The 25,959-nt window shown below is 40.6% G+C and overlaps 2 protein-coding genes across 2 annotated transcripts in view; both read right to left on the reverse strand.

Moving 5' to 3' along the window:
• The window catches only part of ZC2HC1B (zinc finger C2HC-type containing 1B), a 40,783-nt gene extending 31,980 nt beyond the window's left edge, over nt 1–8,803 (reverse strand). Inside the window, exon 1 of the mRNA XM_021087130.1 lies at nt 8,720–8,803. Within this exon, the coding sequence (XP_020942789.1) occupies nt 8,720–8,747 (28 nt within the window). The 5' untranslated portion in view covers nt 8,748–8,803. The remainder of the gene's footprint in view (nt 1–8,719) is intronic.
• LTV1 (LTV1 ribosome biogenesis factor) lies at nt 1,955–25,258 on the reverse strand. The gene is made up of 11 exons (XM_021087123.1): nt 25,084–25,258; nt 23,032–23,163; nt 21,536–21,709; nt 17,840–17,927; nt 16,260–16,401; nt 15,644–15,899; nt 12,434–12,561; nt 11,376–11,515; nt 10,770–10,822; nt 9,964–10,164; nt 1,955–9,844 (listed from the first exon to the last, which is right to left on the reverse strand). Exons 1-11 carry the CDS (start codon nt 25,084–25,086, stop codon nt 9,734–9,736), a joined length of 1,428 nt encoding a protein of 475 aa, XP_020942782.1. The 5' UTR covers nt 25,087–25,258; the 3' UTR covers nt 1,955–9,733.

The raw sequence follows: 25,959 nt of genomic DNA on the forward strand, positions 1-25,959 counted from the left end.
TGCTACATCCAAACTCTGGAACACCGCTCAGCAATAGAAAGGAATGCTTTTGTTACATGCAACAACCTGATTCAATCCATCTCATTACTGAGTGAAAAAAGTCCATCTCAAAAGGTCACATACTCTATGACTCTATTTGTAAAACATCCTCAAAATGACAAAATTAGAGATGGAGAAGAGAGTATTGATTGTCACAAGGTAGGGATGGTCAGAGAGGAAGGTGGTTGTGACTATACAACGTGGAATGAGGAAGACCTTTGGGTGATGGAATACTTCTGTATTTTTTATTGTGGTGGTGGGGGTTATGAATGTAATAACATGGTATAGGCTTGTAAACACACTGTACCAGTGTATATTTTCTGGTTTTGACATTGTACTGTAGTTAAGATGTAACCTGGAAACTGGATACAGGTTTCAGGAAACTCTAATATTTTGCAACTTTTTTTTTCTGTCTTTTATGCTCCCGCGGCATATGGAGGTTCCCAGGCTAGGGGTTGAATCGGAGCTGTAGTTGCCAGCCTACACCAGAGCCACAGCAACATTGGATCCGAGCCACATCTGCGACCTACACCACAGCTCACGGCAATGCCGGATCCTTAACACACTGAGCAAGGACAGGGATCAAACCCGCAACCTCATGGTTCCTAGTCGGATTCGTTAACCACTGCGCCATGACGGGAACTCCCATATTTTGCAACTTTTTATACATTGTGTCAAAATAAAACTTTTAAATACTTAGGGAGTGGCAGACTGGCCAGTGGGCCTAGTCTGAGGCCGCACCATCTTGTAAATAGTTTTATTAGTACACAGTCATGCCCATTTGTTTATACAATATCTACTGTTTCTTTCACACAATAGCAGAGTTGAGTAGTTGTAATGGAGACCATATGGCCTATAAAGGCAAAAGTTACACTTTTTGGCTTTTATAGAAATAAGCTGCCAAAGAATGAATGAGAATGCGGTAATTAAAAATGTTTTGTGGGGTGTTCCTGTTGTGGTTCAGCAGGTTAAGAACCCAACTGGTAGCCATGAGGATAAGGGTTAGAGCCATGGCCTTGGTCAGTGGGTTAAGGATCCTGCATTGCCAGGCTTGTGGTGTAGGCCAGCAGCTGCAGCTCCAATTCAACCCCTAGCCTGGGAACTTCCATATGCTGCAGGTGCAGCTGTAAAAAGAAAAAAAGTTTTGTGGGAGAAAAACATGGAAAATTTTAATATGCATTTTTATTCATGTATTTACAAATAGGAAGGGTATACATATGTATGTATATACATGGTATGCTCACACACCACACACACACACATATATACTGTAATTACCTCTGAGTGGTAAGAATAAAGGTGACTAGTTGTCTAAATTTTCAATTTTTCTACAAAGATTATGCACTGCTGTTTTTAAAATTAGAACAAAAGGGAGTTCCCACCATGGCTCAGTGGAAATGAATCTGACTAGTATCCATGAGGATGCAGGTTCCATCCCTGGCCTTGCTCAGTGGGTTAAGGATCCAGGGTTGCTGTGTGCTGTGGTGTAGGTCGAAGATGCAGCTTGGATCTGGCATTGCTGTGGCTGTGGCATAGGACAGCAGCTACAGCTCTGACTTGACACCTACCCTGGGAACTTCCATATGTTTGTGCACCCTACAAAGCCAAATAATAATAAAGAATGACATTAAAAAAGAATCCTTTTGATAGATAATATTCTAAACCACTAAGTATTAACTATTTCTAGCTTAACTCTAATCAAAGTCTCAGTAGACTATTAAAGTAGCTATCATCTTTATACATTTTTAAAATTAGGGAAAGTAAGTGATCTGGAAGCGATCAACAGTTTTGTTTAGCATGTTAACAATGAAAAAAATAAGCATTAGAAAGATCTCAGTTCAAAAATTTTATAAGAAACCTGGAGAGGATTATGCCTGTAATGAAACTGGAAAAAATTCTATGAGAATGAGACATTTTTTTTTTATTATTCAAATGAATTTATCACATCTGTAGTTGTATAATGATCATAACAATCCAATTTCACAGGATTTCCATCCCATAACCCAAGCACATTCCCCCACTCCAAACTGTCTCCTCCGGAGATTGTAAGTTTTTCAATGTCTGAGTCAGCATCCATTCTGCAAATAAGTTGTCTGACCTTTTTTTCAAATTCCACGTCAGTGAAAGCGTTTGATGTTGGTGTCTCATTGTACGGCTGACTTCACTTAGCATGATAATTTCCAGGTCCATCCATGTTGCTAAAAATGCTGGTATTTCATTCCTTTTAATGGCTGAGTAATATTCCATTATGTATATGTACCACATCTTGATCCACTCCTCTGTCGATGGACATTTAGGCTGTTTCCATGTCTTGGTTATTGCAAATAGTGCTGCAACGAGCAGTTTTTGGAGTACATGTGTCTTTTCGAGTCATGGTTTTCTCTGGATAGATGCCCAGGAGTGGGATTGCTGGATCAAATGGTAGTTTTATTTTTAGTTTTCTCATGAATCTCCATACTGTTTTCCACAGTGGTTGCACCAATTTACAATCCCACCAACAGTGTAATAGAGTTCCTTTTTCTCCACACCCTCTCCAGCACTTACTGTTTGTAGACTTTTTGATGATGGCCATTCTGCCTGGTGTAAGATGGTACCTCAGAGTGGTTTTGACTTGCATTTCTCTAATAATAAGTGATGTTGAACATCTTTTCATGTGTTTTTTGGTCATCTGTATGTCTTCTTTGGAGACATTCTCTTTCTGAGCTGGAAGTTAAGAATGCTTTGTAGAGATACCTACCAACCCACATTTCCTTATAAAGGCATTGTAGAGAAGGAAAAAGGGAGACATTTTCTCACTTAGTTGTCAGTGAGTCAAAAAAGTCTTAAGTCCTTTGCAGTCCAGAACATGCAATTAGCAATATTAACATCTTCCAGGGCTCTATGGCATAGGGGGTGGCATACTGACCAAAACTTATTGTCTCAGGAACATGAGTTATAAAACAAGAAAGGGAATTGAGACTGAGTTGGGACAATAGAGAGAATACTCCATTTTATTTTTGCTCCCCCCAAAAAAACTACAGTATATGGACATAAAAACATGGAGAACCACAAGGACAGGGGGGAAAGAGAACAAGAATAAAAAACTGGAATCTGGAAAGCTGACAGACATAACAACTAACTTGGAGGACATAAAACTTCATCAAAATCCACTTCCCAAACTGATAGTAGAACAAACACGACAATCCAGATTTGCACTGCAGAAACCATCAAGATCAGAGAACCCCCTGGAGCAGCACAAACCTCTGACACAGGGACAGGATACATGAGGAGGAAGAAGAAACTGCTAAAACGTGGAGGATCAGGATGAAAGTTTTCTAAAGAGAGGGGAAGATTCCAAGAACCCCCCCTTCACCCCCACACCCCCTGGGTGATTGTCTTTCTCCAGCTGTAGCAGAAGTCTACTTTCCAGAAAGGAAAGAGAGGAGGTCTGTGCATGAATCAACACAGGGCACCCCTGAAGGCATGGGTAGGCAGATACAGACAGTTATATACACATATACATGGTTGATTCTCATTATTTTGCTAGTTTTATTCCATAAGTCCCTACAAGCACAAAATGAGCAAACACTGACTCACTCACTCACTATTCTTAGGGGAAATACAAAGTTAGGCTCCTGTGAACTTCTGGATCGTAACATTTTTTTAATCAACCTATCAACACACAACCTTGTTTTGTGTATTTCTGTTTAAAGACACCTTGTTTAAATACATATATTATTGACTCAATAACACTGGATTCACAGCCAACCACACTAACTCATGCTTGCACGATTATCTAACAGATATGTTTTCTCCATAAGGCACAACACAGCCTTCTTGCACTTAGAAACACTAGATGACAGACTTTCAACACTATGCGTGGGAGCCATGTTAAACAGTGAAATCATCAAGAAAAAGTGCAAAAATATGAAAAGCATGGCATTAAGTAGACTGTAAAAAGGACACTTGTTTATAGTATAAGACCTGAAACAAGAATGACAGATCATCACCTTGTTCTGCCTTAGCTGGGAACGTGTGTGTGGGAGACTCAACTTCGTAACTGCCATGTGCATGTCCGAGAACACATGAGAGCACCCTGAGTACCAATTTAGGGTTACAAATTTTAGTGAGTAGACAAATTTACAAATAGGGAACCCATGATTAATGAGGATTAACTGTATATGTACATATATACATATGTGTGTGTATAATCTAGTGATTAATCTCAGGAACAGTAATGCTGAAAGCAGAGAATATCCCACGCCCACCTTCTTTCACTTAGCTCTCAAAATTCTGCCTGCCAGACCCTTATTCTCAAGGCAGAATGAAAGCTTCCCTGGGAATATAATCATTCCATGGGGAAAGATCTAAAGACACTGACTTTAGAGATTCTCAAACAGCTTACCCAGACCACCCTACAATAAAAGCTCAAAATCATCAAATGCCACCCATCCAGTTTCCAGTATTTCTTCCTCCAATCTTAAAACATGGTCAGGAATTTCCAAAGATCTGGGCAAAGTCTCCAGTATGTAAGCCCAAAGCAAACCAAAGAGAAAGCTAAAGCTCTTTAGAACTTAAAAGCCTTCAAGAGAAATGAAAAACTCAATACAAGGTTGGAAGATACAATTATAGAGAAATCTCCCAAAAAATCAGAGTAAAATGGCATAGAAATGGAGAAAAACGTAATACCTGTCCAGGAGGTCCTACTCCAAAGTAATAGTTCGGAGAGAAAAGGTGAAAATGCAATGAAGAATATAAAAATAATTTTAAACTATTTCCAGAAGTCAAAGGACACAGGCCTCCTGGTTGAGAGGACCTAGCACAAATAAAAACAGATTTGTAACAATCACTGTCATAGTACAATTTCAGAACACTGGAGAGATTCTACCAACATGGAGAAGAAAAAAAAAAGTAAGAAGAAAAAAAAGTAACATACAAAGTATAAGGAATCCCTCATAGCACAGCAGAAATGAATCCAACTAGGAACCATGAGGTTGCGTGTTTGATCCCTGGCCTCTCTCAGTGGGTTAAGGATCTGGCGTTGCCATGAGCTGTGGTGTAGGTCACAGAAGCAGCTTGGATCTGGCGTTGCTGTGGCTGTGGTGTAGGCTGGCAGCTGTAGCTCTGATTAGACCCCTAGCCTGGGAACCTCCATATGCCATACATGTGGCCCTAAAAAGACAAAAGACCAAAAAAAACAAAAAACAAGAAACAAAAAACAAAAAACCCACCAAAGTATCACAAATCAGAATGGTTTCAGATTCACTAAAAATCGAACTAAATGGGGGGAAATTCTCTAAATTTCTGAGGAAAAATTATCTACAACCTGGTGTTTTATACCCAGCCAAGCTATCAATCAAATGGTGGGGGGTAGAATACAATTCCAGACATGCAAGCTTTCAAAAAATTTACATCCCATGTACTCTGTCTCACAAAGTATTGGAGGAGGGAGTTCCATCGCAGCTCAGTGGTTAATGAACACGACTAGTATCCATGAGGACGCTGGTTCCATCCTTGGCCTTTCTCAGTTAAGGATCCAGCACTACCATAAGCTGTGGTGTAGGTCACAGATTCGGCTCGGATCCTGCATTGCTGTGGTGTAGGCCAGCAGCTACAGTTCCGATTGGACCCCTAGCCTAGGAACCATCATTTGCCGTGGGTGTGGCCCTAACAGACAAAAAAAGTTAAAAAAGAAACCCAAAAAACCCCAAATTACTGGAGGATATGCTCCACAACAAGGTGAATAAAAGTAACAGTAAATAGGCAATTCAACACCCAGGAGGGAAAGAAGGGGATCCCCAGAATAATAGCTGGGCACCAGAACTAGACAGCAAACAGTTCAGACTCGAGGTTTATGACTAAAGACACAGATATGCTGAAGGCTGTCACAACCTAGATATTCACTGCCTTTGTAACGTGAGAATAGCATGTCCTATATCTATATCTGGCTCCCTTCATACTCTGATTGTCTAGATCAGCTGAGGACACTCACTTCATTCCACAGCAAGGTTCTGCACCTAACTCCTGAGATGTAGAGAGGTCACAGTAGTGCAGCAGTTGAAAACACAAAATGAGCATACAGCCACTAAGCCTATTTTGGCAGGAGATACAGGATGCCCCAACTGTGGTGACTTGTGTCCCCGGGACTCACTCATCACCTGGCTCACTGACATTTCCATATGGGGCTCTTGTAAACTCTAGGAGCTAAAGTCAGACTCAGAGACTATTTGGCTCATCCTTGAGAGGATGCCTTGATCAAATGGTAGCAAATACTGCCCTGAGCTAGATTTATGCTTCTCATTTGCTCAAAACTAAACAAGATATTGTGTTTACAGGGATACCATGCAGGTGATGATTAATATAAAAGTCTAGATAGTTTGTAAGAATTACCCAAGGGAAAGGATAAATTGAAATTGAGGATGAACCTACAAGTGGCTTCTGTGTTCTATTTCTTAACTTGAATAACCTGTTCTACTTCTTCACTTGAATAGTGGGTAATGTTTGTTTTATTATACATTCCCCTTTAAGTTTCACAATGGAACTAAAAGGTCAACAGAAAAGAAAATCATGGACTTGGAGAATAGACTTGTGGTTGCCAAGGGGGAGAGGAAGGAATGGGACGGATTGGGAACTTGGGGTTAATAGATGTAGACTATTAACTTTGGAATGAATAAGCAATGAGATCCTGCTGTGTAGCACTGGGAACTATGACAGAGCGTGATAATGTGAGAAAAAAGAATCTGTACATGTATGTGTAACTGGGTCACCATGCTGTACAGCAGATAATTGATAGAACACTGTAAACCAACTATAATGAAAAAAAATCATAATATATAAATATATAAAGGTCATTAGATCATTGTACCTTCTTTTGACCTTTAACTGAAACAAACTGGATAAAACATACTAGTGTCAACATACAATCCAGAGTTCCCTTCGTGGCTCAGTGGTGAATGAGCCAGACTAGGATCCAAGAGGTTGTAGGTTCGATCCCTGGCCTGTCAGTGGGTTAAGGATTTGGCATTGCCATGAGCTGTGGTGTAGGTCACAGATGCGGCTTGGATCTGGCATTGCTGTGGCTGTGGTGTATGCTGGCAGCTGCAGCTGATTCAACCCCTAGCCTGGGAACTTCCACATGCCAAGGATGTGGCCCTAAGAAGAAAAAAAAAAAAAAAAAAAAATTGCTAATCCAATCCAACAAGAAAGTTACAGACAATTGAAGTTCTATCTGTTACCTTAGGTGATTTGATGACATCACAAAGGAGGTATGGATACAAGGCATCACAGGTAATATTCCCAAGTAGTAATAATTTTGATACTTACTTTATAACTTATTTTACAAGTCAAACTATCTAAAAAAGTAATTATGTATCAATCATCCAGTACTTAAAACAAAATAGGTCCAAATTCTTCATGATTTCGCTCCCTGTCTGGGATACCTGAGGCCTTCTTTCTGGCTAATGCTTGAGTCTAGGTCCTTTTGTACCAAGTTTAAGAAAGTCTTTTCTCGAAGTTTAAGCAATTCCTTTCTGAAATATCTGTCCCAATTATCCATTCATTTTATACTACTTAGTGGTCATTTACCAAATATCAAGCTCTGTTCTAGACCCCAGGGATAAAGCAGTAAACAAAAATAACCTGCTCTCAGTTTGTTTGAGACTGAAAAACAAGAAAAATTGCAGATACTAATAGGTGCTATGGAGAACGTAAAGCAGGAAAGGAGAATAAGAATGCAGAGGAGGGATATTTGTGCTATTTTTAATTACATGGTCATGGAAAAGTTTATAAGGGAGGTGACAACTGAGCACCATCCTTAAGGAAGATTTATTTGCAGCAAGAGCACTTCAGGGAGAACAGCAAGTACTGAGATCTTCATTTCAAGAGGTACTTATCACAGTGACTTGGCATTGCTAGTTATATTTTTGTTCCACACACCCTGCCTCCTAAGACAATGATGCATCCTTGAGGGCAAAACCCTCTCATTGCTCTGGACACCCAACATTTAGCATGGAGCTTAAGTTCCCAACCATTATTTACATATGACTCACATCATAAATATTCCAAAATGTTATGAAATAATGCAAAATACTATATAAGAACTTTTTCTACAGAATAAAATCAGGATCTTTACATTTGGAGGATAAATAGCCTAAATCATAACATGCTTTACCAGAGCAGCAGTTTTCAGTCACATTCTCTTGACTGCAAAATATGTAATATGATCGCTTAAGCCATTAGGGTAAGGTGTGGTGAAATTAGAAGCTCCAAAGACAGGCACCTGAATAGCACCAGGTTCAAGTAACATTCCACATCTATAAGATTCTTGCTTGTTTTAAGAACCTTCAATTGAAAGAGCTACCAAAATAAACGGTCAATATCTTTAGGGTTTAGTACATTCCCAACACCAACATATACCATTATTTGGCCCTTTGCTTCTGCAGGTTGGCATTTAAATACATAATCTCCAGCATTCTACTTCTGTAATGACAAGGTTTTCAGCTGAGTTTTTTGGTATTAATGCTGGTAGAGTACCTAATGCTATTGTTTTTCACAACTCTTTTTAAAAAATTCTACAGTAATTGCTTATATTTAGAATTGAAAATTTATAGGACAAGATTAACAACTATCAGCTTAGGAAAAGCCATAAAGGAATTATAGATGAAGACACTTTCTGATACTTTAGATAGCAAATGCAGCTCACCTGCTAAAAATGGTTCTGCCTCAGCCATTTGGTACCCAGCTCAGACCAACAGTTTTCCAGACAGTCCAGATCACAACACATTAGTCATGGACACCTGAACAAGGGTCACTAACAACTCGCCTGCTGCAAGAAAGTCACAGTTTACCAAATAATTAACAATGGTGATGGTGTCATTGCTTGAGCCTCAAAAAAGTTAAGAAGTTAAAAAAATCTCATCAAAAAACCGGGAAAGTTTTCAACTATGTTTTTAAATCAAGTATGAATGGTTCCAAGCATTAAATAATGTTGAAAAGACAAACTTTCTAGTTTAAACTGAAGTAAATATTTCAGATTTTAAGCCAGGTACTCAAAGAAGCCAAGGAAGTTTTCTTGATTATTTCTGCTGTTTCCTGTCTTCACTGTTCCTAAACTCCAAAAAAAAAAAAAAAAAGTCAGCCAGTAATTGATTCCCAACAACCTCAATATTGTTTTACCTTCCTTTTGAAATAAGCTTTTGTACACAGCAAGGGGAAAGAGCTTCCTACCAGTCAAACTTTCTCAAGGAAAATTTTTTGCCACTCTATTTCAAATTTGGGTTTTTAACTTGGTTGCTTTTCTACATACAGCAAATTAAACCACTTAACTTCTGAAAAGGAGTGGAAAGCTTTCAAAGAAATATTTGAGAACATCTGCAAAAGGCAACTGGGACAACCCATACAAATAAATGAAGAACAAATCAATTCCATTTAAGTTATGAAGACATTTCCTTTAATTTATCCAAACATTTCATGTACATGAAGTCATTTATTTCAGAGAAAATGTAAGCGTATAATACTAAATTTTAAAATATTACCATATTTACCAGACAGCTGGCAGAGAAAACTTGCTGGTATAAACACTGTATTGTTTTCTTTTCAATACCTGCCTGTAAAAACGGCAGATCAAACAGCTCTATCTCTTTGAAGATCCTCCTTCATTACTGAACATAACAAGGAGCCCTTAAGGAGGAATGCATCTTATCCTCATGTTCCGCTGTCATAGCTTTAGACCCTCAACATTTTTCTTCAAGTTCAGAAGCTCTTTCTCCTGCCTTCTCTTCTCCAGTTTGAAGGCTAATTTGTTAGCTTTCTTCTCCACTCTCCGTTCCTGTGCGAGAAGACATTCATGTTATTCAAATCTTCACACTGATGTAGAGGAACTGCAAAAGAAAACCCCCATGACCACCTGTGCTCATCGAAATCTCACATCTGAGAGAATTACTTTACCCTGCGCTCTTCTTTTATAGCTTGTTTTCTTGCTCTTTTATCTTCTTTGCTTTCATTTTTAGAACGTGGTTGGGTTGACACCTTAGGCAGATCACTGTCATTAATCATCTGCATTCGTTCAACTTGCTTTGCTGTGAGTCCTTTCTTAGGTAAGACATCCAGAGGTATTCCTGTTTTAGAAGACAGTCGGATTTGTTTGGGCTGGAAGATAAAATACCATTAGGGTTATTTTCCATTCCTGTTAAAACACAGCTAATGGCACATTTTTGTTGCTTTTCATAATGGTGTTGCAAGCCACAAAAGGGTAAAGCTACTGTGAGAAAAAAATTTGTACACTCCCACTTCCTGAACTGTACATTTAAAATAGCTCATGGAGGAGTTCCCTTTGTGGTACAGCCGAAATGAATCTGACTAGTATCCATGACGATGAGGATTCGATTCCTGGCCTCACTCAGAAGGTTGGGGATCTGGCATTGCCATGACCTGTGGTATATAGGTTGCAGCAATGGATCCCACGTTGCTGTGGCTGTGGCATAGACTGGCAGCTGAAGCTCCATTAGACCCTGGCCTGGGAACTTCCCTATGTTGTGGGTGTGGCCCTAAAAAGCAAAAAAATAAGTAAATAAATAAAGTAAATAAAATAACTCAAGAAATTGCCTGGTGGCCTAGTGGTTAAGGATTCGGCATTGTCAGTGCTATGGTTTGGGTTCCATTCCTGGCCTGCAAACTTCTGCATGCTGCAAGCATGACCAAAAATAAATAAATAAAAATTTAAAAACAAAATAGCTCAGGACACTAGGACTTACCTTCGGTTGATACTTGATAAGCTGTGGATGGTTATATAAATTTGAGTATGTACCTTAAAAAAACACACAAACAAAATTATGTATGAATAAGTACTTTCAGTGCAGAAGACATCACTGAATTTTTACTCTTGACTTTAGTGTTTTCATAGTTCAAAATAACAATGGAGTCTCTCTTGTGCTTTTAAACTGTCTACAATTCGGAGTTCCAGTCATGGCTCAGTGGTTAATGAATCTGACTAGGAACCATGAGGTTGCAGGTTTGATCCCTGGCCTTGCTCAGGGGGTTAAGGATCTGGCTTGCTGTGAGCTGTGGTGTAGGTTGCAGACGCAGCTCGGATCCTGCGCTGCTGTGGCTCTGGTGTAGACCAGCGGCTATAGCTCTTATTCAATCCCTAGCCTGGTAACCTCCATATGCTGCAGGAGTGGCCCTAGAAAAGGCAAAAAAAATAAAAAATAAAAAATAAATTGTCTACAACTTAGTAACAGAAATATTACTTTTTGCAAATCATTTTTACGAAATATGTCCTTTCTCAAAAAGTTGATGTACTCACTACTTTAAAATTACTATCATACTTTTAGCAGTAAAATGGACAATAAGATACTTACTACATATAGATTCACAATCCCACTTCTCTTTGGCTTCTTCAAGAACTACAGTAACAATCTCTTCTTCCTCAGACCCCTCAAGTTCATTCACTGGCAGGCCCTGATCCTCGAAGGGTTCAAGAGTATTCAGTTTTATACAACTTTTGGTTGAGTTTTCAGTAACGAAGACAGGCAGATGAGGGGGTAAAGGAGGAAAAAAAAAAGCCACCAATTATTATACTATGTTACAAAACTGCACTAAAAGAGCTAAGCAAACAGTATTTTTTTTTAGATCCACAAACTTATTTGCCCCATTTGTCACTTCCTGTCAAAATGAGCTCTACTCAGCCCTGCCTCTCCCCCACAGCAGGTGTGGACATTCATACTGCTGACAGGAAGGAAAAACTTATCTGCATCCTTGCAAGGTTTTAACACATCATACAAGATGGTGGCTTTCCTATATAACATAATCTTTTTTTAAAGCATTATAACCACTAGCCTACATGCCTCTTCAAAGTATTCAAATAATTCACTCAAAGAATATAGCCCTTGCCCTGCTCGAGGACCTACACATGATAGTGATCACGGAACATCGGGCGTTTCTAGCAGATGTAAACACCTCATTAGTTTCTCTCAGAGAAATCACCTTGATGTGGATGATGATTTACCAAATATGTGGCTGGAAAGTTATGCTCATCAGGCTAGAGAGACAAACCCTGATCTACTTCTCAGAACACCTTTTCAGGAAGATGAAGAGAGTATATACTTAAAAGTCAGAATAATTCTTCAGCCAAAGAGGCCAGAAGCACCATCTCATCCTCCAAGTGGAATGTGACCTTGTACTCTAATTCTCAGTTATTCCATCAGGACTCTTAAATCAAAGCTATTGAGAGAGTGGTTCTCAGTACATTCCCACCCCTGGTATAGTCAGCATCAGAATACTTTATATCAAAACGTGGGCCAAAGGTTAAGGAAAATGTACCATCTTCTAAATATGGATTCTGACTGATTTAATTTTCTAGATTTAGACTTTATTTGAAAATGAAAAAAAGCAAGCAATCAAGGAAAAGTCACCATACTTCTCTGCCTTCTCTTTATAGTAGTCATTCAAAATTTTCTCTAAGCGACTGCCATCTACTTGAATGGAACCTTCCAATTCAGCATTATCCAGAGCTCCAATTTCATCATCATCATACTGCTCGTAAAACTTGAATATAAAGAGAAAAGAGAATATGAATGTATTCATTAAGACTATGGCACTTCAGTGTTACAGTTAAATTAATTTTACTCCTGCACAATATTTAAGCACTACCATGAGATCACAACTACTATCAAAATATTATTAGGGAGTTAGCACCAAAATTATACAATGTGGATGGAAGACATTCTACTCAGCACTCTTGACATCTAGACTGAAAATAGGCTGCCATTTAATATGAAAATGACCACTGACAAAACAAAAAGACAACCTACAGGATGGGAGAAAATATTTGCAAATGATATGACTGATAAGGGATTAATAGCCAACATAATATAAACAGCCCATGTAACTCAACATCAAAAAAAAAAAAAAAACAACCCAAAAAAACCCCATACCAAAACCCTGGAGTTTCCTTGTGGGCACAGCAGATCAAGGTTCTGGCACTGTCACTGCAGCAGCTCAGGTTGCTGCTGTGGCTTGGGTTTGATCCCCTGCCCGGGAACTTCTGCATGCCACAGGTGTGGCAAAAAACAAAAAACAAACAAAAAAAACCACCCAAAAATAACAACAAACACCCCAAAATAAAAAAACCTACTTGATTAAAAAATAGGCAGAAGACTGGAAGAGACATTTTCCAAAGAGGAAATGCAAGTGGTCAACAGTACATGAAAAGACGCTTAACACTGCTAATCATCAGGGAAATGCAAACCAAAGCCACAATGAGATACCACCTTACATCTGTCAGAAAAAAGAATCACCAAAAAGAATACAAAAAAATCCATGTTGATGAGGAAGTGAAGAAAAGGAAGCCCTTGTACACTGTTGATAGGAATGTAAATTGATGCAGCTACTGTGGAAAACAGTATGGAGGTTTCTTTAAAAACTAAAAATACAACTACCATATGACCTAGCAATCCCACTCCAAGGTATACATCCAAAAGAAACAAACAAACAAAAATGCTAACTTGAAAAGATCCACGCACCATAATATTTTAACAGCAGTATTGTTTACAACTGTCAAGATAGGGAAACAACCTAAATATCCATCAACAGATGTGTAGAGATGTGGTATGTGCTCGCATGCACCGGACACACTGAAATACTACTTGGGCATAAAAAAGAATGAAAATTTGCCATTTAAACAACATAAACATGCACCGTATTATGCTAAGTGAAATAAGTCAGTCAGAGAAAGATAAATACCTTATGATTTTTGGGACCTAAGAAATAACAACAAACCAGTGAATATAACAAAAAAGAAACAGACTCACAGATATGGAGAACACAAGGGAACTCCAGGGTTTTGGGGTGGGGTTTTGTTTGCTTTTTTTTTTTTTTTGATTTTTTTTTTCGTCTTTTTGCTATTTCTTTGGGCCGCTCCCGCGGCATATGGAGGTTCCCAGGCTAGGGGTCGAATCGGAGCTGTAGCCCCTGGCCTACGCCAGAGCCACAGCAACGCAGGATCCGAGCCGCGTCTGCAACCTACACCACAGCTCACAGCAACGCCGGATCGTTAACCCACTGAGCAAGGCCAGGGATCGAGCCCACAACCTCATGGTTCCTAGTCGGATTCGTTAACCACTGAGCCACGACGGGAACTCCTGTTTTTTTTTTTTTTTTGATGTTGCGTTACATGAGTTGTTTATATTATGTTGGCTATTAATTCCTTATCAGTCATATCATTTGCAAGTATTATCTCCCATCCTGTAGATTGTCTTTTTGTTTTGTCAGTGGTCATTTTCATTTTAAATGGCAGATATAGAAATAGAGGTTACCAGCAGGGAGCACACGATGGGGTGGGGCTGGGACAAGGCAGGGGCAGGGGCTTAAAAGGCACAATCTAGCTGGTAATATGTATTGGAGTTCCTGTCGTGGCGCAGTGGTTAACGAATCCGACTAGGAACCATGAGGTTGAGGGTTCAATCCCTGGCCTTGCTCAGTGGGTTAAGGATCCGGCATTGCCATGAGCTGTGTGTAGGTTGCAGACACGGCTTGGATCCCGCATTGATGTGGCTCTGGTGTAGGCTGGCGGCTACAGCCCTGATTCAACCCCTAGCTTGGGAACCTCCATATGCCACAGGAGTGGCCCAAGAAATGGCAAAAAGACAAAGAAAAAAAAAGAGGATATACTGTATAGCATGGGGAATATAGCCACTATTTTATAGTAACTGTAAATGGAGTATATCCCTTAAAGTGGTGAAACACTGTATTGTGTACCTGTACCTTATACAATATTGCATATCAACTATATTTCAATTTAAAAAATGAAAATGAAAGGAGGTTATTCTGTTCAGCTTGGAGGACAAAATGCTAAGCAGGAATCTTCACTTCAGAATATTTCACAGATATTTTCAAATTCATTGATTATGCAAGCTAAAAGACATGTAACTAAAAAGCCTCCTGTTAATGTATAAATTTCATTCTTGTTTAGATGACATTTACTATATTATTCAAATGCTATTAACACTGCTAGGCTTTGTAAAAGAACAAGCAGGGGGTGATTAAACTCCTGAAGAGGTTACTGTTAACCATTTGCCTCTATGTTGGAGAGAAGGAATGAGTACTCAGCAAAAAGGCAGCAAAGTCAGAACCTTTATCTTAGAAGTACTTTGAAGGAATTTGTTCATCATTTACTCAACAATCTGAACTCCTGCCATATTCCAGATATCACTTCAGGCCATGGGATATATCAGTGAGAAAACCGCTCAAAAAAATGGAAAGAGGAAGTTCCGTTGTGGGTCAGTGGTAACAAACCCGACTAGTCTCCATGAGGCCTTACTCGGGGGGAGGGAAAAGAAATGGAATTTTGTTTATGCACAGACCAATGGTTGAAGAAAATCATGTATCTTAGGGATTGTGTTCAGAAAGGTTCAGAATCAAAACATCGGAATTCTAACAGGAGAGTCGGGAGGTTTGATAAGCCATCTTTGACTTACACTCTTTCCAAAACTAAAATGGGTGCTTTTATGGTCTGTTTGAGGAAAAGACATAAGCTTTTCCTAATGCTTAAAGTTGTAGCTTTGCGTTCCAAGTGTTATAAAATGTTGTACGTGTTAGTCTTAAAAGGCCACTTATTTGGGGACCCTACCTTCTCAAATCTCTCATCATGCAGGGTCAGCTGTTCATTTCTCCTCATGACTGAGGATGTCATAGAATAATCTGTAAAGCGACTTTTTGTTTCCTCCTCCCAGAACAAGTGATTTTCTACAGCCCCAAGAGGCTTCCCAGGGGCAGACGTATCCTCGTCTGATGAGCCGGCAGGGTCATAGTTATCGTCATCACTACCGTTTTCCTTCTCATCATCCACATCTTCCCACTCACTGTCATCTCCCGCATCAGATTTCCTAAAGTCAGAGCCATAAATTAACTGTCAAAACAACTTGAGAAACAACAGAACCAAGTGACTTTACACAAGTAAAATTTGAGGGTGTTTCAGGCAGGATTCTTGTTTAGGCAGGAACAGCTGTGCTGCTTGACCCATCTGATTTGGTTGGAAAAGTAATGAACTCGCAATCAAGCAACCTGGACTTTAGCCCCATCTATCGATGGTTTGTAAAGACCTCAAGCCTCACGTTTTCCGGTCTTAAGTCAGAAGTCTCAGACTAAATGCTCTCGAAGGTGTCTTTCAGCTGTAACATCTAGCAGCTACCATCCTACCAAACCAAGAGTCAAGTCATTCCTGCTTCAAAACAAACCACACGTACTGTATCTCCATCCCCTCTTCCTCTTCTGTTGGCTTATTAGCCTGAAGAATAAAATCATCTTCAAGCAAATTATCTGGATTCTCAAAATCAAAATCATCATCAAGAGCTGCAATAATGTCAGGATCAAAATCCAGCCGAGGTCCTAGAAAGAAAACAAAAAATTGAGCAATAATTCCCAAGAAAGCAGGATTCCTTCATTTAACTAACATAATCTGAGTAGTTACTATATGCCAGATTCCAGCTATGTACTGAGGATAAAACGATGAAAAACTTTAAAAATTTCAGTTCAGAAATAGACACAGAGATGGATGGTTAACTCCAAGAAAATTTTAAAAAGAAAAAAAATGCCTCTGGTTTCAGCATCCACTGGTAAAAGCTTTCATTACAGATCTACAATATTAAGCCGTGTCTATTTAGCAAAATCCAAAGCTTTTACTAACCACAGGAAGAAATGAGAGACTTTAAATTCATCTGTTAGAAGTAACTCTACCTTGTTAAAAGAAACTCTTAAGTATTTGTAGCCTGTTAAACTTTGTCTTTTCAGACTGAGATTTTAATAAATCCCAATGTTTAATTTGTTCTTTTAGAGTCCAAAGAAAACTTTCAAGTTCACACCTGTAAAATGACAACATCCTTGAGAAAAGGGTGCTTGACTCTCCAGCCCCATTTCATATTAACTCTCACCCATCCTTCCAGGCATGCTAAAAGGTGTGCAGGGCCCTACATTCACGTTCTCCTCTTCTGCAGTTTCCTCTGTCTGGACTCTCCCCTCCTCCCCATCCCACCCTCCTTCATCCACTGCCTAAGCTGTACCTAAGGAATCAATCTAGACATCATTTCCTCTAGGACACCACACCCAGTTCCTCCAGGGGTGCCTCACTATTATTTATACATCTGTACTATAATCAAAAATTCCCATTTAATGCCGATCTTTTCCAATGGATGGTGAACTCCTTGAGGTTAGAGAATATGCTTTATTCTGCTTTAACCCAAACTGTCGTACTGGCAACTCAAAAATCTGTAGAAGAATTAATGAACGAATGCTACATGGCAAGCATTAATCCATAATTAAGGCAATTTAGCAGGAAATATCAAACAGGACTTTTGTGTTTTTTCTAAAATACAGTATTGGCACTGAAAAAAACAAAAGTAATTTTTGGTGCATCTGAAATAAGACAGTAAAATGAACCTCTATAAAATACTTCTACGCTCTCGGAAGAAATCCTGAAAGCTAACAGACTAAATATTTTCAAGATTGCACTACAAGAATATAAGGCTAATTGGCTATCATAGATTCCTTTGTAAGAGGTTAGGTCAAGGCTAAGACTCCCCTGCTAGATCCCCAACAATTTTCCCACTTTCCTCTCCAAATAGGAACTTTAAAGACTACGAACCTGATGGCAATCAAGAAAAGGATGTTGATCTCAGCCTTCCCTTCCTAATGAGCTCTAATTTGAGTGCAAACACATCTCAATCATTTCAACACTTTATTAGGGACAGAAAAACTCTATCATTACTACATGCGTCTTTCTGTAAAACACAGCTCTAACCACTTGAAAAGTTAAAAGAATTATAAACACCTGAAACAGGAGCTGCTTTATTTAACAATCCAACATCTTCTTCAAACTCTGATGCAAACACTGACGAAGGCAACTTAATTGCAGTGGCCTTGAAAAAGAAGTTACACAGTGGTTAGGTTATTTAGAAATACGGATGAACTTCTATACTGAGTTGACGTGCCCCTCAAAATCCATGTCCCCCCAGGAGTTCGGAGTGTGACCTTATTTGGAAACAGGCTCCTCACAGATACAGTTAATTATGGAAGACAATGGACCCAATCCAGTGACTTGTGTCCTTGTCAGGAGGCCACATGAAGACAAGCCACACAGGGGAGAGTGCCTGTGAAGATGGAGGCAGACTGCAGCACTGTACTACACCCACAAGATACTAAGGGTTGCTGGCTACCACGAGGAGCTACAAGACAGGCATGAACAGATCCCAAGGAACACCCTTGCTGAGAGCCTGGTTTCAGACTTGTGGCCTCTAGAATTGTGAGAAAATAAATTTCTGTTGTTTTAAGCCACCCAGTGGTAACTTATGGTAGTTTGTTACGGCAGTCTGAAAAAAATAAAACAACTATATCCTGCTTTCTCTCTCACTTGTGCTCCAGTTAGGTATTTTAAACATGCGTATTCCATTATTATCTCAAAGAGCAACCTCCCTGCAATATTTCATAAAGCTTTCTCAGTATATTCTTCCACTTAATCCTCATGACAGTGTGAGTTAGCTGCATGTTTAAAGAAACAAAAGCTAAGAAAGGTACCTGCCTGAAACTAGTTAAGTGAGGCCCTGGGATTGGAATCCAGGTCTCATAACTCCACTCTCCTCCAATTTCAAAATAAAATCTTTTCCTCCTTAAACCACAGACAATGCACAATCTTTCCCTGAACTGGTGTCTTAAATCCCGGGATGGTTGTAAACCATCTCTGCTGCTATCTCCCTTTGAACTCTCTTGTATACGGTGACTTCACACCTGTCCTTTGGACATCATCTTTTTCGTGGTTAACAGGACACAGATGACCACAACTTCTGCTTAGTCCAGTCTTCACATCACGGCCAGATTAAAACTCTGTTAACACTTCACAACATGACCTTCCTGAATTTTTAACAGGTTCACCCCTGTTGAAATTTTCAAGGCTCTATAACATCTAGGTCTTCTCTAATCTCTAAATTTCATACCGTTACTCAATAATGGAACCTCCATGTAAACTAAGTCCAGCTTTTCACATCCTGGAATAATTCAAAGTAATTTATGGAGCACCCATGTGCTGGCCACGATGACCCACAATACTACCTTGTGTCCCTTCTTTCTGACTGAAATGGTCCTTCTCTTTTCAATGGAACCCCCCCACCAGTTTTTCAGGCCAGCTCAGTTCCCATCTCCTCCATGAAGCCCTTCTTGATTAGTGTTCTGCAACTTTCCTTGGTGTGAATTCCCCCTCATTCTTTACACCCTACAACCTACTTCAACATGTGCTGACACTTTATTTTCTAACTGGTCTTTATGCTTTAACTTCATCTTTTCAACCAAAGAGCTGCTAATATGACTCTGTGCTCTCTGCGTACCTCACCACTGTCCCATCCTCAATGTAGCAACAGGTACAAAGCCGAGTGCACGCTCTCACTGGCTCAGGTAGAGCATGCTCTAATGGAAGCCACTGAGGAGCAGGAGTGCATATCTAGTAGGCTGTCATGGCCTCCAAAATGAATTTTTCGGTGATATAAACATGGCCAAAGACCTGGCTTTCTGCTGTCGAATCCTACTTTCAAACAGCTTTACTTAGATATAGTTCACATACCATACTCTTCAACCACTTAAAATGCAAAATTTAATGATTTTTGGTTACATTAATTTTGTTTTAAATTGTAAAAGTTTTTTTTCAAGATACCCTTTGTGATTATCTATCCTCGAAATCTAGGGCTTAACAAATAAAGGAAAGGGAGTTCTCTTGTGGCACAGTGGATTAAGGATCTGGCATTGTCACCACAGCAGCTCAGAAAGCTGTTGTGTCATGGGTTCAACTCCTGGCCCAGGAACTTCCACATGTCACAGACGTGCCCCTCCAACCCCCCCCGCCCCGCCAAAAAAGGGAGGATCAGCTTGTCTTTTGTAAATTTGGAGGTATTCTTCAAACTGATAAATACAGAAGACTCATATATATAATTACAGTTTAGATACTAATTTTTTTAGTAGTTGTGGTGGTTCTGAACTACATGGGGTTTGTCCAACTGCTTTCCCCTGTGACATTGGCTTTCCTTCATGTGAAAATCAGGGGCTGATCAAGCATTACTAATTTCTCTACTGCCTTACTGCATGTTTTACTTTCTGTTTTTAAGGCACATTCAATATTTCTGGTTTACTGGAGTTCCCATTGTGGCTCGGTGGAAATGAACTCGACTGGTATCCATGGGAATACACATTTGATCCATGGCATCTCTCAATGGGTTAAGGATCCAGCACTGCTGTGAACTGCAGCAAAGGTTGCAGACGCAGCTCAGATGTGGCTTGAATCTTGGATCCCGTGTTGCTGCGGCTGTGGTGTAGGCTGGCAGCTACAGCTCCAACCCAAGCCCTAGCCTGCGAACTTCCATATGCTGCATGTAGGGCCCTAAAAAACAACAAACTTCTTCTCTTACTACGTAAGATAAAGAAGTTGAGCCACTACTGGACCACCTCCCCTCCCTCATTGGGTCATAGAAGGAAATGAGTCAGTAAAATAATATCCTACTACTGACCTAACAGCCTTTTGGAAGAAGGTTCTATAGAAGTAGGTTCTGTTATGACAGAGATGCAGTCGTAGGATGTGTGGCCTCATAAGAAAGCTACAACCTAGTGAGTGAATGAACAGGTGCAGTCAATACCTCTTCTTTGGTATCCAACTCTGAAACCTAACCCATGTGACTTTTCTTAAGCAGTAAGTATGGACTGGAGGAACTATGATCACATCTTTCCCAAGGAAAAGAATGTCTAGATCATGACAGGACTGGAAAGTAAGAAGCAGGGGAAAGTGGTGCCCTTTTTAATCTCTTCTCTTTTGTCAATAAACCCAATACATTAATTAGCATCTTCTTTTAAATGCCAAGTGATATAAAGGTTTCACAGGGAAGTTTACTCTATATTAGTACTAAATTAAAAACAAAATAACGAAGAACATGCAATGTGGGCATCCTTAACATTAAATGGAAAAACATAAATTAGTAGCACTAATTTCATATAAACATGTGCTCTCATTTATATTTAAAAAATAAAGTATTAAAGCAGACTGCATTTTTGCTGAATAACAGGAATTTCATTTCAATCTACTGGTTCTATGTAAGTTTGCCTACAGCTTCTACAAGCGCTGAAGATCTCAACATCCACAAAAGTTAAGTCTATCTTAGAGCTATGATGCTGAAATAATTAAACTCTTCAGCATACAGACTGTCAGGTGCCTTTCTTCTATTGAAAAGTGCTATCTATAATGACCACATCCACTAATTAAAAGTTTAACCCTGTCAAAAGCCATTTCTTTTGACAACCAGGTGACTCCCTCTCTCCTGATGGCATGTATATGAACACACATACGTGTTTTTAAGTGAAGGCATGGCTTATCTTTGTGCTCTTCATTCAGACTAGCATCATTTCTTGTCCCAAATGGTTACCCTGATTTAAAAATGGTGGTTTCGTCACTCACCGCCTCTCATACACTCTCACTTAAATTGCTAGAAAGTCTTACTGAAGTTACTGAAGTTTCTTCTTTCCCATCTCCCCCGCTGAGTGCACTGAAAGTACTTGTGGGAATGAGCTCCGAGGGCCCATATGGTTCCTTCAGGTGCTGCAGGTAGTCATAGTCATCATCAAAGAACACGCCATACTTCCTCTGCTCTGCTCGCCTTTCTTCATCTTTTATCTAGGATAATAAACACAATGGAATTAATACCTGCACCAAGGAACGTTCCAATGAGCACAGCTTTAGGAACAGGAGCAAATGAAAACTTGGGCTGATAGGAATGAGACAAAGAATTCTTGACAAACTCAGGAAACACAGAATGCCACATAAACTTAAAATGGAATAAAAACAATTCCTCCTTCCACTAGACATTTCTGTGCAACAATTCAAGCCAAGAGACATACACACATATTCTGTTCTATCATGTATGTGGAGGACTAGAAGACTGAGGGGCACTAAGGAGTTCCCGCTGTGGCATGGTGGGTTAAGAACCTGATGGCACCAGCTTAGGTTGCTGCAGAGGTGTGATCCCCTGCCTGGCACAGTGGATTAAAGGATCCAGCACCACTGCAGCTGCAGCTCGGATTCAATTACTGGCTCAGGAACTTCCATATGCCACAGGTGTGGCCATTAAAAAAAAAAAAAAAAAATGACTGGGGGCACCGAAAGTTAAGTACAATTTCTTAAATTTATATTCTAAGAAACTGCTCAGTGTACGACAGAAACTGGACTTACTAAAAAGTTAAATATAGCCAGGGTTCCAACACTTCCTTTTACATTACCCACATTTAACAAGTGTACTCTGACTGAAAATTACCGAGTCAATCTTTTAAAGGCTCTCTGGCATTTTCCAAAACTAATTCATGAGTTTTACATTTCATGAGATGACCAGGAGACAAAATGTGGTCTAAGGTTATGAAATGGTAGGCTCTTAGGGAAAGCAGAGATTAAGCATATGGCTGTGCCCTAAATGACATCATGTAACATTATTGCTGATGGTTGAGCAAATATCTTCCATTATTCACAAGATCTACTCATTTAAACATCTCCAGGAGTTCCCATTGTGGCTCGGTGGTAACGAACTCAACTAGCATCCATGAGGAAGCCGGTTCAATCCCTGGCCTTGCTCAGGGGGTTCAGGATCCAGTATTGCCATAAGCTGTGGTTAGGTCGTAGACAAAGCTCAGACCCCATGTTGCTGTGGCTGTGGTGTAGGCCAGCAGCTGCAGCTCTGACTGACCCCTAGCCTGGGAACCTCCAAATGCCACGGGTGTGGCCCTAAAAAGATAAAAACGAACAAACAAAAACTCCAATAAAGGTAAATTATCCTCTCAATCAAAACAGATATGCATGATATAAAAATGAACATATTTACTGAAAATTAAATTACAGATTTTGTTTCCAAGAACACAGTTATGTGAGAATAGGAGTTGGCCAACATAATTTATTAAAAACTATCAACAGGCCACCCACAAACTAATTGGCTGTAACACAGGACCTACTTTCTGTGTAGGCAACAGAACCCTCTGGGGTGCAGTCTCATCTGCTGCTAAAGGATCTCGTTGGCTCCGGTGGACCAGGTGAAAAGACACAGCTTTCTTCTTCTCTATAAACGGCCTTTTCTTCCTGTGAGGCTTCAAAGAAACAGAATCAGAATAAGAAAATAAGAACAAAAGAACATTGAGTAATAATATCCTAATTAACATAGGCATCTTCAATAAGTTATGGGAAGGATCAACAGATTTTTTAAAACCCGTACTTCCAGGGCAGGCAATATCAACTGTGTTCAATAAAATGTATGCTACTTTTCCTCAACAAACTCCCACCCCCAACCTGCTGCATATGGAAGTTCCTGGGTCAGGAATTGAATCCCAGCTGCAGTTGTTACCTAGGCCACAGCTGCAGCAATGCAGGATCCTTAACCAGCTACACCACAGCAGGAACTCCTCAACAAACTTTTATTGGCACTTATTCTGTGCCAGATGTTGTCACAGAAGCTGGGAATACAGCAATGAGAAAATCAAAGTTCCTATTCTCAGCAAGCAATCATCAAGAACATGATTTCAGGTAAATCGACAATAAAAACAAAAAACAGTGATGTGCAAGTGACCCAAGGGTTATTTTATTTTGGCTTTTTAGGGCCGCATGTGCAGCATATGGAAGTTCCCAGGCTAGAGGTCTAATTGGAGCTGCAGATGCAGGCTTATACCACAGCCACAGCAATGCCAGATCCTTAACCAACTAAGCGGGGCCAGGAATCGAAACCACGTCCTCATGGATACTAGTTCAGTTCATTACCACTGAGCCACAATGGGAACTCCTCAAGGGTTACTTTAAATTGGATGCTAGGAGAAGGTCCCTGACAGGCTGAACCAGAAAAACAGGAGCCTGCCACAGAAAAATGTGAGGAAAAGTTCCAAGCAGGGTACACATTTCACGTACCAACTATTAAGTGAAACCATAACACAACAGCTGAAGTTTAATAAGATTCGTCATCCTTTCTACTTCTAGTTTTGAAACCGAGTAGGGCTGGGTGGCTCCTGGGCACATAAGCCTTTCTGTGTCCCTCATTTCCTGTTCTTGGGAATAAGCGTCAGCCTCCATGACCTTTCCTGAGTTCCAAAAAGTAGGTTCAAACAGCTGCTAATCAGGGAAGGGGGTGGATGCAGATGCCAGGGAGGAGCAGTCAAGAGACAACTTGGAGTAGGGTCCCAGTCCTTCCTCAAGGAATACAGATAACAATACCTTTGAGCTCTTCCCCAAAACTATAACCCCAACAAATGGAAGATGTTAATGAAGGATTCTGCATTCCAGAAAGATTACCAGCTTTGAAAAACAACAAAAGCTTGCATCTACCCTGATCCTTACCTGTGGTCCTATTTTTCACTCCCAAACTATAAAACCAGCTCCTATGCCCTCCCAAAAAGGGGCACAGTCTTTAGGGCATTAGCCTGCTGTAAACCTCCCCTCCTTTGCCTAGCAAAGCAATAAAGCTATTTCTTTTCTCCTTCACCTAAAACTCTGTCTCCCTGTTTGTATTCAGCAACAATGGACAGGAGCCGAGTTTCGATAACAATTTCACTACCCAACCTTGATTTTCTAAAATAAAAAAGCATTACTCCAGTTACCTAAGTTGCCTGGCTTCAGGGCCAACCTTCCTGTCTCTTTTCTCAGAGCAAAGAGATGGGCAGAAACCTACCCTCCAAAGTCCAGAGAGACTAGAACCCACTCTCTGCCCCACCCCGGAAAGCACAGGTTGGCATGTTTGTGCGGCATGTCACAGGTTTGCAGACGGGGGTGGGGGGCGTGTAAAGAATAGCCCATTCTGTTCTGCCCACTCCCCAAGGAGGCTTGCTTGTGGGAGACCCACTCTGAACTACAAGGCATGCCCGGAGTGGTGAGGGTAGCCTATACTGTGACACTGGGAAGCAAGCAACTTCCCTCCATATTCATACCAGCCTCCCAGTCCCAGGCCGCAGCAGCCACAGGCACTAGAGGAACCAGCCTAGCCTCTGCCAAACCAGAGCGCCCGCCCCGGAGACTGCGAGGCTTACCATGCTGCAGCCGCGCGGTCCTCACCCCAAAAGGAGGCTACCACACTCTCGGAGTCCGGCAGAAAGTGACAGAGTACACCCCGACCGCCACCGAGGTCCAGCTACAGCCCTGCCTTTACGCTGCTCCACACATGCGGCTCCGGGAACCGGCCGGGAAGTAACGCAGGAGGCTGTGGAAATGGACCAATCGCTGAGGAGCTAAGGGTCGCGACCGGAAGTTACGCAAAACTCAGGCCGTCGCAACGATCGCGAGAAGCTATTTGGAGGTGGGGCTGCTCTCCGCTGGGAGGGTCGGGCCTTTCTGGGCAGAATTAAATCAATCCGGGAAGGAAATGGAGGGCGTTTGTGCTGCGGTGAAGTGCGAAAGGGGGGGGCCGCTGGTTAAAGGGAGACCTTGCTTTTATAGCGCCTTCTGCGGAAGACAGAAGCCGTGAAACTACCATCCCCCTTGAAAGTTGTATTCCCTACCTGTCCCCAACAAAACAAAACACGAAATGTGTATGCAGAAGGAAGGTGGGCACCCTCCGGGATCACCGAGATTTCGAGTTCCCGCTCTTTAGGGCGGGCGCGGAGCTGGTCGCCTTAGCAACAGAGTATCCTGGGGCCTGGCTATTCTAGTTCGCTTAATTAGGTCTTTATTTTCCGTTGAAAGAACTGCGTTTAAACACCCAATCAACAACCCCGCCCCCGTTGACAGTAGAAGCACTTGAACTAATAAAACACATTTTCAGAATCTCTTTGGTGTTTGCATGCCTTATCTTAGGCGGAAACTAATGTTTATTCTCTTACAAGCTCTTCCTCAAATGTTTGAAAATAGTTTAAGCAAATAGGCTATAAGCACACCTTAGCCAGCTTTCAGGCAGGTGCTGGTGCACT

This window comes from Sus scrofa, chromosome 1 (genome assembly GCF_000003025.6).
Source record: "Sus scrofa isolate TJ Tabasco breed Duroc chromosome 1, Sscrofa11.1, whole genome shotgun sequence".
NCBI classification, from domain to species: Eukaryota; Metazoa; Chordata; class Mammalia; order Artiodactyla; family Suidae; genus Sus; species Sus scrofa.